Here is a 15939-nt window from a genome sequence, read left to right as displayed (position 1 = left end):
GCTCATAAAATTGTATTTAGCTATAAAACCCATTGAAACAGACTATGCATGACTGGAAGATTCTGAAGAAACCAAAATGGCGCATCACATTTTGTAAATTCATTTGTTTTATATCAGGGAGAGTTGAAATATTATGCTTCCGTGAAATTGGTACATAGAAGGAAAAAATCTTATAAGTCCCCCCAAATCTAAGATCAATTGGAAAAATTACAGTTTGACTTTACATGGCACACAATGGGTCAAACAACACAAAGAGTTAAATAGGCACTAATTACTTTATTTCATTCACTGCAAGTTAATGATTTGAATCTTTAACTGCGCAATGCATACAACTCTAAAGCAACAACTGCATGTCCACAAAACCTCATGAAGTGGCCATCAATAGAACATTTGGAAGGTGATGCCTCATGGGTGGTATGTGACTATTTGAGGGCGCTCTTTTAAAACGAGACACATTCCCTGTAATGGCCTTTCCCTGCACTCAATGTACGTAAGCCTCCATTCTAACAGCACGTCCACAAAGTGTCCAAATTCTCACAATTCTCTTAATTACGTATTAGACTGAAGTACTGATGTCTGGACTTCAGTATGGATTAGGAGACCAATCATGTCTCCAATCTCATTGCCTAGTCTTCCTTGCATGTGAAAAGCCATCGGAGGTGTCTCCATCCATGACCAATTTGTTCTGGAAAACCGTGGTATGAAAGAAATCACTCAAGCAAAGAGACAGTTTAAGCATGAATATTTACAGGTAATTTACAATAAATAATGCCACGTGAAAGTTGAAAACGTACCCTAACAGAAATATGGGGAAAGTTGTGAGGGGTGTGTGGATGGAAGGATATTCAGAGTATCCCTTCAAATGGAACAAACTAGCAACAACAACATCAATTACAAAGTGCTGTAAGATTCTCACAGAATTAATCATCCCTTCTATATTACATTTTATTTTGCTAGCAACTTTTTACTTAGCGATGTGTATTTACAAGGACATCAGAAATATGAAACCCATATTCACAAGATGAATAAGAAGAGAGTTTTTTCGCATAAACAAAATATTCAACAACTTTTAAGCACTACAAATACCACCTTTACTTTTGGACAGTAAGCTATGATGAAGATCATCATTTTACTGTAAAAGCAGACAAATGTCCACGTACTGTACACACCTGCTCTGCTATTTCACATACAAGCTACAAAGCTTTGAGTGCGGTTGACAGACCGCAACCTGTAATGATAAACATTGCGGGTCATTCACTACAGTGTGTCTCCAAGAGTTTGCAATGCATTAGCCAATCACAATAAACACAATCTATTGACCCTTTCCAAATGCGCATTGGGTCTACAGATTTCGCGCATCGTGATTGGCTAACACGATGCAAACTTGGAGATCCACTATTGTGAATCGCCCATATTTAAAAAGAGACATAACATGAATATCCTGTGCTGACATGTACATGTTCACTGTATAAATAGATGAAAAATCAGTTCATGGGTGGCTTGCTACGTCAGCAGTAGAACAACGGTCTAAAGTTCCCTCTAGTGAGCAAAAAAGGGTCACATGAAGTTCCCTCTAGTGAGCAAAAAAGGGTCACGTGATCTGCTTATGGCCAAGTCTGGACAAGCATTTTACCTGAGAACTCTTGACTCATATGTTTTGTAGAAGATATTATATATGTATAAAATTATTTTACCAAGTTTTGAGTTCTGACATCTGGACATTCCCTGGTTCAGTGACAGCAGTTACTAGATTTGTTTAACGGAACTGTTTTAGTGTGAGGGTGTTAACAGAATCCTGTAATGAGGAAAAAATAACCAACAAAAAATCCTCACATTTTATTTTAAGAACAAAGGGTTGCTTGTGTAAGAATTTGTCATTCAAGGTCTCATAAACTGAAGTTGTTTCTGATCCAGAAAGCTGGCTGCAATGCTATCTCTGTACAACTTCAGGAATACGAAGTAACAATGTGACAGATAACACCTTGGTAACGGTACTACACACAGTAATGTTAATGATAAATATTTATAAGCTCAAAGCTGTACAAATGATCCAGAGTTGCACAATTTACACAGTGACACTGCAAAGCTTCCAAGGCCAGCTAAGAGACATCTAACCAATACCTTGACCAGACACATCCAAGGACACAGGAGTGCTCATGCATGTGTATTTTACCTCTCTTTCTATCATTCAGATGTCATATGGTTGAGTTGATGAGTCTGGACACCAGACTAAACCAATCAAGGGTCATTGAGTGGCCTGGGGATGTTGGTTCTTCATCATACTCTGCCAAAGATGCAGTGTAATTGTTTTCATAGGTCAGCAGGTTTAATTCTTCATGCTGGTAACGTTTGGCTCTGGCATGTGAAGCCCGCTTTGACTTGAGATCTGAGCCCTGTAGTTACTCAAATCGTACGATTCATGGCGGTCCTCATTCCCCCATTGACGCTGCATCCTGGCTTTTACTGGATTGACTACCATGGACACTAGACAGCTACTGAGGGCGCTGGTCAAGGGATTCCAAGACTGCGCGAATGTAAAGAAGATGGCTGGGCTGATGGGTATGGTGTGTTTGTTGGTTGTTTGTTCCTTCTGGAAAGTCGGCTTGTTGATGACGTAATGTAACAGCTTCTTCTGAAACAGCATGTTATCAAAAACCATGACTTCTTTATTGCGTTCGAGCTTCTGAAATGTTACAGTGGGAGTTGAGCGCGACATTTCAGCATCAGCAATAGGCCCCTTTTCTGTGCTATACCAAAAGATCTTGCTTCGGCAGAAACGAGTTGCATAGACGTTTCCGTAGTCATCGCATCGCAAAAACAACCTGAAATTGAATAAAACATGTTAACAGCTGCAGGAATTCCATGTCTGTACACCATGACACAAACATTAGACAATGGGATTTATTTCTTTCCCTCCAGCTACAAAAAGGAAATATGACTATAAACAGAGGGTAGTTCAGTATCATTCTCCATTATGTGGCAAAGTACCTGTATGAAATAAATCCAATAAAACACTTGCACAATGCTCCAGCAAGTAGCTGTCCTTTTGAATGCATTCAACAGACTGATTGCCTGCTAAGTCACATGACCTATCCGCCTTGAGCAGAAGCACCCCCCTTGTCCATTGAAAAGAACCATATTGGTCAGGAGTGTTCGTTTTGTTGGCAGTGATACGACCATGCATTTCCTAGTCATTTGTGAACCAAGTTCAGTTCTGACCAAAGAAGCCCCTGTTACTTAAAAAATGGCACCCTGTCTTGGTCCAGCTTGAGGCCCACAGTAGGTATTAAACATTGGCAAAAATGCCACCCTGTCTTGGTCTAGCTTGAGGCCCACAGTAGGTATTAAACATTGGCAAAAATGGCACCCTGTCTTGGTCTAGCTTGAGGCCCACAGTAGGTATTAAACATTGGCAAAAATGGCACCCTGTCTTGGTCCAGCTTGAGGCCCACAGTAGGTATTAAACATTGGCAAAAATGGCACCCTGTCTTGGTCTAGCTTGAGGCCCACAGTAGGTATTAAACATTGGCAAAAATGGCACCCTGTCTTGGTCCAGCTTGAGGCCCACAGTAGGTATTAAACATTGGCAAAAATGGCACCCTGTCTTGGTCTAGCTTGAGGCCCACAGTAGGTATTAAACATTGGCAAAAATGGCACCCTGTCTTGGTCCAGCTTGAGGCCCACAGTAGGTATTAAACATTGGCAAAAATGGCACCCTGTCTTGGTCTAGCTTGAGGCCCACAGTAGGTATTAAACATTGGCAAAAATGGCACCCTGTCTTGGTCCAGCTTGAGGCCCACAGTAGGTATTAAACATTGGCAAAAATGCCACCCTGTCTTGGTCTAGCTTGAGGCCCACAGTAGGTATTAAACATTGGCAAAAATGCCACCCTGTCTTGGTCCAGCTTGAGGCCCACAGTAGGTATTAAACATTGGCAAAAATGGCACCCTGTCTTGGTCCAGCTTGAGGCCCACAGTAGGTATTAAACATTGGCAAAAATGGCACCCTGTCTTGGTCTAGCTTGAGGCCCACAGTAGGTATTAAACATTGGCAAAAATGGCACCCTGTCTTGGTCTAGCTTGAGGCCCACAGTAGGTATTAAACATTGGCAAAAATGGCACCCTGTCTTGGTCCAGCTTGAGGCCCACAGTAGGTATTAAACATTGGCAAAAATGCCACCCTGTCTTGGTCTAGCTTGAGGCCCACAGTAGGTATTAAACATTGGCAAAAATGCCACCCTGTCTTGGTCTAGCTTGAGGCCCACAGTAGGTATTAAACATTGGCAAAAATGCCACCCTGTCTTGGTCCAGCTTATGGCCCACAGTAGGTATTAAACATTGGCAAAAATGGCACCCTGTCTTGATCCAGCTTGAGGCCCACAGTAGGTATTAAACATTGGCAAAAATGGCACCCTGTCTTGGTCTAGCTTGAGGCCCACAGTAGGTATTAAACATTGGCAAAAATGGCACCCTGTCTTGGTCCAGCTTGAGGCCCACAGTAGGTATTAAACATTGGCAAAAATGGCACCCTGTCTTGGTCCAGCTTGAGGCCCACAGTAGGTATTAAACATTGGCAAAAATGGCATCCTTTAAAAAAAGGGTGTTATACGGCAAGTGTTATTTACCAAAAAATGACACGATGGTTGGTACAGTGATAAGACTACTGATGTGTTGGGTAGCATATTGATTTTTGATTTTCAACTTTATTTTTGATGAACAACATTTATGGCACACTTTGCTGTGGGAGAATGCCATGTGTGCTGATGTTTGATGCCCACTACAGGTTATATGACTTAACGGGCGCCATTGGACGACTAAAACTTTTCTGTGAGCCTTGTCAGTCACACATGCTTGACTTTCATGTGGCAAGAAACTTGCACACACCATCAAGAAAGCGCCCTCCTGAGTCCTCACGAGGACAGACAGCAACAACCTACCCCTTCTCTAAGGCTGCCAGGACTTGCTTTGTGAACTTGAACTGACTTTCTGTCATTCCCTCCTCCTCCTCGTTGGTGATATCAGGGAATTGCACTCCCGCAGGGCAATTTTCATGGGGAACCTGAAAATCCCAAGGTTTGTTGAAAAACGCCAAACAGCCTTTAGAGTTCTTGATGTGGTCTCTCACCACTTCTTTGGAACGGTAACGAATCCTGACCAGTAATTCCTTAACTGAAAGAAGGAAAGATAACAGAAAAAGATTACCCTCAAAGACCCTAGAGTTGTTTGGCTAGAAATGCAGTGTTGAGGTCGAGACCGCTTAAGACTTTCACAAGACCAGCACAAGACCAACACAAGACCAACACAAGACCAACACAAGACCAGCACAAGACCAGCACAAGATCTCCAGTCTGAATTCAAGTCACAAGCTATTCAAATGAACTGCAACAAAAGAATTCCTTTGTCATCGTTCAACCTGTTACTTGTGACTGGTCTTGCGTATGGTCCTGTGCATAGTCTTCTGTCTGGTCTTGTGACGGTCTTGACTACAACACTGTAAAAATGGCTTCCCTGCTAAATATGGCAACTTAAAAATATAAGTCCTTTTGAATGCAAAGCCTCAATTTTCTTCCGAGACAAAGTCTGATTAAGGGATGCTATTAGGCTACCAAGGACAACTATGTACCATCTGGTAGCTGAGGAACCTCATCTACTCTTGGCTTCTGTTCCATCTCCTCCTCCCCTTTTGTTTTGGCTCCTCCCTTCTTTGGGGAACTCTTGGCAACAGTCTTTACAGCGGCTATGCTCCCACTGACTTGAGTGGAGTCAATAGACATGCTCTCTGATGTGTTGCTCGGCAAGGTGCTGGGTGAAAGGTCCTCCTGGAGCTGTGATTGGTCAATGGTTGCCAAGGAGAACTGCAACAGGTCTGGTTGTTGGGAGATTCCACCAGAGATCATTGCTGATGGGTCCTGGACGGGAACTGTTTGAAGGAGTTCCTCTGTTGATTAAGTTAAGCAATAACCACGAGTGTGGTACCATCTTGGTATTACTGCATCTCTTTGATTCAATCTACAAACTGCCATGTTTCCCACATATGCCCTTGATACCAAGTTACACAACATCACTTTTGTTTACTTGTTTATCTTCCCAACACACAGCACACTACCTCCTCAATATCTCCTAGCAAACTTTGCTTTTACTGAGAAAGCCTCTATTAAAAGAGAGCAGGTTTTGTTCTAGCGGGGAAAGTCTAGATCTAGTACCTTCATGCTGTGGTTGCTGTGTGAAGCTCTAACGGGGAAAGTCTAGATCTAGTACCTTCATGCTGTGGTTGCTGTGTGAAGCTCTAACGGGGAAAGTCTAGGTCTAGTACCTTCATGCTGTGGTTGCTGTGTGAAGCTCTAAAGGGGAAAGTCTATATCTAGTACCTTCATGCTGTGGTTGCTGTGTGAAGCTCTAAAGGGGAAGTCTAGATCTAGTACCTTCATGCTGTGGTTGCTGTGTGAAGCTCTAAAGGGGAAAGTCTAGATCTAGTACCTTCATGCTGTGGTTGCTGTGTGAAGCTCTAAAGGGGAAAGTCTAGATCTAGTACCTTCATGCTGTGGTTGCTGTGTGAAGCTCTAAAGGGGAAAGTCTAGATCTAGTACCTTCATGCTGTGGTTGCTGTGTGAAGCTCTAAAGGGGAAAGTCTATATCTAGTACCTTCATGCTGTGGTAGCTGTGTGAAGCTCTAAAGGGGAAGTCTAGATCTAGTACCTTCATGCTGTGGTTGCTGTGTGAAGCTCTAAAGGGGAAAGTCTAGATCTAGTACCTTCATGCTGTGGTTGCTGTGTGAAGCTCTAAAGGGGAAAGTCTAGATCTAGTACCTTCATGCTGTGGTAGCTGTGTGAAGCTCTAAAGGGGATAGTCTAGATCTAGTACCTTCATGCTGTGGTTGCTGTGTGAAGCTCTAAAGGGGAAAGTCTAGATCTAGTACCTTCATGCTGTGGTTGCTGTGTGAAGCTCTAAAGGGGAAAGTCTAGATCTAGTACCTTCATGCTGTGGTTGCTGTATGAAGCTCTAAAGGGGAAAGTCTAGATCTAGTACCTTCATGCTGTGGTTGCTGTGTGAAGCTCTAAAGGGGAAAGTATAGATCTAGTACCTTCATGCTGTGGTTGCTGTGTGAAGCTCTAAAGGGGAAAGTCTAGATCTAGTACCTTCATGCTGTGGTTGCTGTGTGAAGCTCTAAAGGGGAAGTCTAGATCTAGTACCTTCATGCTGTGGTTGCTGTGTGAAGCTCTAACGGGGAAGTCTAGATCTAGTACCTTCATGCTGTGGTTGCTGTGTGAAGCTCTAAAGGGGAAGTCTAGATCTAGTACCTTCATGCTGTGGTTGCTGTGTGAAGCTCTAAAGGGGAAGTCTAGATCTAGTACCTTCATGCTGTGGTTGCTGTGTGAAGCTCTAAAGGGGAAGTCTAGATCTAGTACCTTCATGCTGTGGTTGCTGTGTGAAGCTCTAACGGGGAAGTCTAGATCTAGTACCTTCATGCTGTGGTTGCTGTATGAAGCTCTAAAGGGGAAAGTCTAGATCTAGTACCTTCATGCTGTGGTAGCTGTGTGAAGCTCTAAAGGGGAAGTCTAGATCTAGTACCTTCATGCTGTGGTTGCTGTGTGAAGCTCTAAAGGGGAAAGTCTAGATCTAGTACCTTCATGCTGTGGTTGCTGTGTGAAGCTCTAAAGGGAAAGTCTAGATCTAGTACCTTCATGCTGTGGTTGCTGTATGAAGCTCTAAAGGGGAAAGTCTAGATCTAGTACCTTCATGCTGTGGTAGCTGTGTGAAGCTCTAAAGGGAAAGCCTAGATCTAGTACCTTCATGCTGTGGTTGCTGTGTGAAGCTCTAAAGGGGAAAGTCTAGATCTAGTACCTTCATGCTGTGGTTGCTGTATGAAGCTCTAAAGGGGAAAGTCTAGATCTAGTACCTTCATGCTGTGGTTGCTGTGTGAAGCTCTAAAGGGGAAAGTCTAGATCTAGTACCTTCATGCTGTGGTTGCTGTGTGAAGCTCTAAAGGGGAAAGTCTAGATCTAGTACCTTCATGCTGTGGTTGCTGTGTGAAGCCCATGTTAGAATCATAGAGGTGAGGTGAGGAGGTCTGGATGGAATAGCCAGTAGTAACTTCTTGGGCAGGAGTAGACATATCCACTTCCATATCTTGGCTGGCTCCAATGATATCATTAATCATTTGCAGGTCTGGGTTGAAACAAATCAAAGTTATAATTCTAAAGTTTTTATCAAACTGACATGTTTGATGTCATTTCAGTATGGTTGAAATGGGTGACCGGGACTTGGATTTACCGTAAGTCCAATTTAAGTTCCATTTTTTATGACTAAGATCCAGACATTACTTCGAACTTCACAGTTGATACTGGAAACTATTATTTGCCAACAAGATGCTTGTAAAAAATCTTCATTGTTAGCATTTTTTTAACCAAAACTTACTTTATGAAATTTATAATTTCATAATTTTAAATGGAAATCCTACAATATGATCATGAAAACTTCACGACAAGAAACACTCAAAAGATATCTTTCAGAAAATAATTTCCAACCTTATATCCAAAAGATACAATGAGAAACCACAAACCTTTTAATAATCATACATACATCTAAATATTCATGAACTGGACTTAAATTCTACATCAGGCAAGACTGTTTAGATTTGAAAACCCAACTACAAGTCTGAAATTAGAAGCAGATGGAAAGGAAGAAAGATGGGTGGATGAGGCTGCAAGGAGGGGTGCAGAAGAAGGAAAGGCAGAAGCTTCTAATGGGTAAGAGAAAATCCTTTCACTCAGGTGGAACAATGGTTTATTTATCTGTCTTTTCAATCACAGTGTCGAAGTTGCTAATTTCTCACTTGATTGAAGATACAGGGACAACTCCTCCTTTCTTCTCTGGCAATTTATAGTCATTTTGCATAATAGCTAAAACAATGGCTCTGATTATTATTTTCCATTATGATGTGTTTACTGATACAAAAATTGTAAACAAATTAATTACGTTTAACCCTAACCAATTGTATTGAAATTGGAGGATTTGGGACTGTTAGGGTTAAGGAAGGTTTAGGAAACAATTAAAATGAGCAACATTGTAAGTGAAAATAAGCTAATTTGATTGGGCAATATTAACTCACCTATTTTGGGTAATAACTGGTTGTTAGCTTGAGAGGTGATGTCCATTGGGCTCTGTTGACAACATGCATCAGAAAAATAAACATTCTGTCTGTTCCAAACCCTAACAAAGCTATGTACTTTATAATGCATGATGGCCGTCAACATATGAAAGAAAATTTGGAAGATCAAAGACTGTGTTAGATTCTAAAATATGAGATTTGCAATGGAAGATGATCTATCGGCGAGTGCACAACGTTTGTTATCCTGTCTCCACCTTGTGAGTGAAAGAATCTGTCTCTTACCACGGCTAATGTGAGCTTGTACAACTCATCCTCAAACTTGGGATCCAAGGCCTCAGCTGCATCTTGGCCTTGATTAATTCAGAGGGAAACAAGGCAAAACCAAATGCTTCATTATTTATTCACTCTTTTATTAAATTCAATTTATTGTTTGAAATTGTGCTCCATTCACATTTGTAAGGAGACTGGATTTTCTATGTCGTTGAGGTTATGTGCATCTTGGCTTGAGATTCTTTTTTCAATGAATAGATTTTACAGTAATTTTTATTAATGAAAAATGCTCATGAAAATAACCTGGCAGAGAACTGTTTTGACTGAAATTTTTTTGAAAATGTTATTATTAACCAAATACGTAACAAAGTTATACTGCATGGGTACATGTACGTGTGAGCAGGCCTTCACCATGTTAAGGGGACGACTTCTTTTGTTAAGCAAATCAGAATCGAGTTGTGGGGACATTTCTCTGTACCAAACATGTTTTCGGTCCCCGCAAAGTAGGTGAAATAATGCGTCTCTATCCTCACAACTGCGGAATAAGAATAGGTGAACCTCTGTGCGTAAATGAAGTATAACCCCACTACACACTGATACCAGGACAATTGACAAAAGACAAATTAATCTTAGAATGTGAAAGCACATTGATCAATTTAATGTCAAGAAGATCAGTTTCAAAGCCAACTTTAACAGCACAGTTACAAGAGTCGAAGTGAGAGAACTGGAAGCTTTACAAATCAAAATACACTCACCATTTGTCAAGTGGGTATTGTCCTCCCCCAGCATGGATAGAAACTGTTGAAATTCTGAATAATTCTCTACAGTTGCATCGATCTGACTGTTATCCATTACACTACGCAGGACAGGACTGTAACGTCAGCAAGAATCTCTCCAAAATAAAATTAAAAAACACACTCACACTTGATGTGTCAATTTCCACAGAGCTGAGTAAAAAAAAAAGGAGTTCAAAATATTTAGTGTGACATTCAGGACAGTATTCTAGTAATGTCCATTCTGTATAACGGGGCAAAAAGTACAAAAGGTTCCTTTACAGAATAGGAAATATGAAAAACTGGGCAGGAGGAAATGGGAGACAAATAATATTAATAATTCCATTGACAAAGTGCACCGTGTTATCGAAAATGTTTACCACATGCCCCATTTTTACCAATTTTCTAGAAACCAGTTTTTTGGTCTTCCAGATTTTTCCCATTTGTGGAATCCTTACAAATGAACAGTACACATGTGCTCCGAGGACAAGATTTCCCACATGTTTAGAGATCACCTCCAAATTGGAGTTAAACTCTCCAAAAGGTTTAAATACTTGACAAAAATGAAGACAAGAATCAACATGTATGTGTTATTTGTATGCCTAACTACTACCATGACTACTCTTAATTCAATTAATGTGAATGTTTCCAGTTATCATTAGAAATTCATAACTCTTTGTTCTAAAACATTTGTGAATGTTAGAGTCAATGAGCACCCATTTCCTGGCATATTCACTGGAAAATTACCACAATATGTACAGTGGAACGCCACTGTAACAAACACAACAGGGTCCAGGTTAAATGTTCGGTACAGTGGTCGCTCGGTATTGCGAAATTAACTGCTGAACATTTTGTTGACATATTGAATAGCGATCTCCTGTCCAACTGAAGTGCACCTTCTTGTGATACTATGATTCACTGTTTCTGTGATGTTTTGCCGTTGCATTCACGTTTGAGGTTTTTAGAAATATATCTGTTAATTATCATTTTTTTAAAATTAAATTTGGAATTACAAGATTGATACTTAGTTTATCCTAGAAGTCTGAAGCTACCGCTCAGGATTGATCTCTGATGCATGCTGTAGCCAATCTCAGTTAATTTGCAACTATATAATCTTCGGTAAGTTTTGTGCACAAAATACTGGGAGCCAAGGACGATGTTCAGTACAACCAAATGTTCGGTATAGCGGTGTTCAGTATAGTGACGTTCCACTGTAACACATTTAGGAAGATCTAGACTTTCCCTTTTTCCGGAAAAAGTGAGCACTATGCTAGGTTGAAACAACACAGGATGTTAGCAGTTTCACTAATATTGCTACAGTATGTAAGTTTTGTTCAATGAAGAACCCGATTTTTCTTTGAATTTTAATAGTGCAATGTCTCACTGTCTCCAAACTCACAGACAGACTGCAAATTGCACGTGCATTTTAATTTATAGGAATAGAAAGAATTGTGCCAGGGTAATCTCAACGAAGTTTCCTTTTATGTATGATTTTTTCAAAATGAACATTGAGTTTTCAAAGTGAAAATTTGAAAATTAGTATCAGAGCATTCACGAAAACTATTTTTGAAAGACAAATTTTTGAAGAGATAAATTCTCTTAACTGGTTTAAATTATATCTGTTGTGTTTTTGTGCCATGCTGTAAAAATGTTTAAAAATACCATATACATGTATTGCACATTATGTGGTTTACATGTAGATTGTAATGTCTTTCATTTGCCACACTTTGAAGCAAACTCTGTAAACAGTAAAATGGCCATACTTAAAGCCATCAACACGTACACATGAAATGAAACAAAAATTACTCGGACTAAACATGGTAAAATGTCTAAGCTCTCCCCCCCGAAAAAAAAATTCACAGCGCATGTTCAGTAATTTCAGTTGTCTCAACTGAGTTATGTAGTTTTGAGGAACTGGCAAGTATATAAAACTAAGTGTTTTTCCCTTTATAATGACACAGCCCTCAAAACCGTCACCTACATTTCAGGGTTTGTTTCACCTCGAAGAACCCCATTTCCCCTCGTTTTGAGGAGTCGTCTCCGATTGAGAACAATGACATCAGATTCAATGTAATCTCCAGGTGAGGCATGGGGTTCGGGTATTTTATTTTGATATGAGAAATTCAGTGTAGTGTTAGGCATTTACTTGTCCACTCTGGTTTGCAAGGGAACAACTCCAGAGAAGAGACACGACTTTCGTCAGAGACCTTTTGACCGTGGAAAACTGCCTTTGCTTGGTTGAAATGTGTGCAAAGGGTTGCTAAAGTGTAAAGAAAGGCACCAAAAAACGTTGATGGCTGGCGCATCTGACTGATGATTTCGTTCGAGTCGAATAGTTCGGTTAAAACAGGGAGAAAATAACATTAAGCTGTATTTTTCTTCTAATACATGTATTTACAGTGCCAAAACATAAACCACAATCGTTTACAACTCCGGGTTTGTTTGACCTCGAAGAACCCTAGGCCCAAGGTTCCCTTTGTGGGAGAGAGTTGTTTATACATAATTGTGAAAAGGCACGTACATGTACATGTAATTTGCGTACATGTACATGTGAATGAATGCGGATGTTGGCGGTGTGCTTTGTTTTTTGTCCCTTTTGCGCAACATCACTATTCTTAGCCGTGTGCACCCTGAATGTCAAACAGTTACTTATTCAATGTTCGAATATGGAGCGGTTACTTGTTCAACATTGAATGTCAAACGTCAAACGAGGAACTAACTCCACACTGCCAAATTGCGAGAGGCATCAGGAAAATTTTCCTAACAAAATGAAATTTTTTTTCAGTCCCATTTTCATGATTTTTCACTTCAGCATTTCTGCAATGACTGACCATTATTGAGATGGTTATGGCCCTATCTGCTAAAGGCCTAGTTAGGCCTATCCACGAGTCACCATAATTCGCGCACTTAGTACTTTGACCAAAATTTGTTCTTAAATAAAGTAAATTTCTAATGGCTTCATTCTCAGTAGTTGAAAGTTTGACTAAAATCTCATTTGTACATCGGATGCTACCAAAGCAACAGGAACAACATTGTCTGCAAACAGAACTGCAAGCAGTAAAACTTATACCACCAAATCCACGAATGTACGTTGCAAACATCATTTTACGGGCAACGGTGCAGCCCTACCTCTGAAAAATCTGCCAGTTAATGTTTCTTGAATAAGGAATTATTTTTTGCATTAATTGCTTTGGTGTAGCGATGCGGTTTAAGGCAAAAAACACTTTTATTTGCCAAAGCTTGATTTTCCATCAAATCTCTTTTTTGTTCTCCTAATCCTAGTTAATTTTTTCAATTTCATTTTAACCCTCCTTTAGTTTTACAGCACAAATATGCACAAGTGCCCAAGGTCACTCTCTTGCACGTTGGTGCAGTGCACAACACAACACAGCTGTGCTTCTTTGAGGTGTTTACCAAGTGACCCAAAGAGTGACTTCAGCATAGGAGGGTTAAGTTACAGTGAGGCATGAATTTTTATTCTTTCATACAGTATATTGAGTATTTGATATGGATAGCATGAAAAAACTTTTCTTTGCAAAAGTATTTCTGAAAAAAGTCGCAAAATACAGTGTGCCGCCAAATCCGTGCCCGTCATTGGCAACGGAAATCTCCAAATAGGCCTACATCATGGTGCCCTGTACATGTGGGGGTATTTTTGATAATGCCCTAAGAAGTAGGCGAAAGTTGACTGAAGTCATCATCAGTGCCAGACGTCCAATACCGATCATGAGCAAACAGTGATCATTTATCCACTTCCTAGACAATTTCAATCAGCTAATGTTCAGTCTGTCGGTATTTGGTCTGTATTAAAAGTAAACACAGCAAAACACAATGCTCTAGCCTCTGCAGACATTTTTCCCGAATTCTCACTGGAAAACTTTTGATCCAACGTCGGAAGTCCGAACATAATTTCATTGAAGAGTTTCACAACTAGAAAGCTGGATGCGCAAATATTTGTATGCGCGAATTTAGGGTAAGCTACTCCATGATACTTGAACATGATCATGATCGTGAAAAAGTCAAGTGAATGAAGTGGATGGAGACAGGACGCAACATTCTTTCCCGGCAGCGGTGCCTAGTCATGCCAGTTCAGTTGCGAACCTATTAGGCCTAACCGAATAAATACTTACTTTTCTTTTTAAAGAACTTGAAAAATGAAGTGTCGAAGGACAGTGAAGGAAGAAAAATGTGGACGCTGATCAATTATTGAATTGCTTACCTCACACCTGTCCAGACAAACTAAGCACGACGAGTGCGTATTGCCACACACAACATTTCCATTACACTTGGTTGTATTTAGAAACTGGATTTTCCAGATTTCATCATCGCTTTGTCAGTTTTTATGATAAACGAGTAGTACGCGTCACTATGTAAAGCGACATAATATTCGAACGGCAGTGTGTGACTTAATTGAAGTACACAAAATTATTGTTATGTGTAATCAAATGATTTATTCACTTCAAAATCTCTTGTCTTGTGCATGAAAATTACGACAATCATAACTGCATTAGAACACAAACTACTTGATATTTGGAATTTTGAAAAAGCAAGCTGCCTCAGTTCTATTTTTAGATATTACGGATTCACTCTGGGTTTTCCCCATCCCGGTCACGAGTGACGTCACGAGAGAGTGCGCCACCAAGTGGCATGGATTTTTAAACAATCTTTCCTACAGACAGCTCAGACAACAATCACACGATTTGTAAACAAATATTTGAAGTAGGCCTTGTCATCAGTACAAAGGCCTGTTGGATACACCGAAGGAGATACTGTGTCAAATTGAAACTAGCACCTTCTCTTTTTTGTTGGAGGGGGGGGACTCAGTTACCAGTACTTATTCCTCATTTGACATTCGACATTCAATGTTGAACCATGGAGGAAGGAACAGAACGAGTAACTGTTTGATATTCAACTTTGAATAAGACATTCAGGATGCACACCCCTAAGAGCGATGGAGTGCAATAGAAACAAAATACAAACTGTGCCAACTACATTTTGCTTGTTTGACCCTGACTGAAAAACGCCATGCACTATTGCTGAGGAGTTGTCGCCGATTGAGAACAATGACATAAGATTCAATTTAATATCCAGGCGGGGCATGGGGCTTTGGTATTTGAGTTTGATTGGAGAAAATTGTTGTGCGATGCATTCACTTTCCCACTCATGGTGTGCAAGCAAAGAACTCCACCAACAAGACAAGTTAATATCATCAAAGTCGTTTTGACCGTGGGAATCTACCTTTACCCTGGTTGAAATGGAGACAACAGAGTCTAAATCATGAAGCACTTTGAAAAAAGTAGTTAAGAGCCAGGGCATGAGATTGATGTACATGTATATCATTTCAACTGACTGAAATAGTTTCTATCATTTCAACTGACTGAAATAGTTTCAATGAAACAGCAAGCATATAAACTAACCTGTATTTTTCCTCTAATGATTTAACACTCCTGTAAAAAGCTGTCACCAACATTTCAGGGCTTGTTTGACCCCCCAAAACCTGTTGCTCTTGGTTCCACTCTGTGGGAGAGAGTTGTTTGTGTATACATCTTTGGGAAATGGGCATGTACAATAAATTGTGTACATGTGAATGGATGTACATGGTGACAGTGTGGTATTTTTGTCCCTTTTGCACTCCATAGCTCTTAGGGGTGTGCATCCTGAATGTCAAACGGTTACTTGTTCAACTTTGAATGTTGAACGAGAAACTAACTTCACATCAGTCACTCTATTCAGGGAACTCCAAGATTTCTCCCCCACCCCCACACACGTTCTGAACATGGATATGCAG

General features: G+C 40.3%; 1 protein-coding gene across 5 annotated transcripts; it reads right to left on the bottom strand.

Annotated features, from left to right (window-relative positions):
• Window positions 1-256: 256 nt before the first annotated feature.
• On the bottom strand, window positions 257-14488 carry LOC110980109 (uncharacterized). Of its 5 annotated transcripts, none has more exons than XM_087138115.1 (8): window positions 14371-14488; window positions 10134-10325; window positions 9391-9458; window positions 9109-9160; window positions 8007-8165; window positions 5623-5937; window positions 4937-5168; window positions 257-2822 (listed from the first exon to the last, which is right to left on the bottom strand). In XM_087138115.1, the coding sequence occupies exons 2-8, from the start codon at window positions 10228-10230 to the stop codon at window positions 2327-2329; spliced, it is 1419 nt and encodes a 472-aa protein (XP_086994241.1). In that variant the 5' UTR covers window positions 10231-10325; window positions 14371-14488; the 3' UTR covers window positions 257-2326. The 5 variants fall into 5 exon arrangements, with proteins under 5 accessions (XP_086994241.1, XP_086994243.1, XP_086994242.1 ...); XM_087138117.1 differs by having other exon boundaries at window positions 10134-10270; window positions 14371-14482; XM_087138116.1 differs by having other exon boundaries at window positions 14282-14438.
• Between the last annotated feature and the right edge of the window lie 1451 nt (window positions 14489-15939).

The sequence above is a fragment of the Acanthaster planci genome, linkage group LG06 (genome assembly GCF_054643075.1).
Source record: "Acanthaster planci isolate LZ-2023a linkage group LG06, COTS_SCS, whole genome shotgun sequence".
Classification (NCBI taxonomy): domain Eukaryota; kingdom Metazoa; phylum Echinodermata; class Asteroidea; order Valvatida; family Acanthasteridae; genus Acanthaster; species Acanthaster planci.
Note: the sequence above shows the minus strand (reverse complement) of the source record. Positions and strands in the feature narration are given on the sequence as shown.

Bases quoted from the DNA above. Each gene is read 5' to 3' on its own strand.
- LOC110980109 (XM_087138115.1), bottom strand. From the start codon at position 10,230: ATGGATAACAGTCAGATCGATGCAACTGTAGAGAATTATTCAGAATTT. The intron at 9,459-10,133 runs GTGAGTGTATTT...GAATTAATCAAG, and splicing joins CAATACCCACTTGACAAATG to GCCAAGATGCAGCTGAGGCC. The intron at 2,823-4,936 runs GTAGGTTGTTGC...ATTCAATTTCAG, and splicing joins CTGGCAGCCTTAGAGAAGGG to GTTGTTTTTGCGATGCGATG.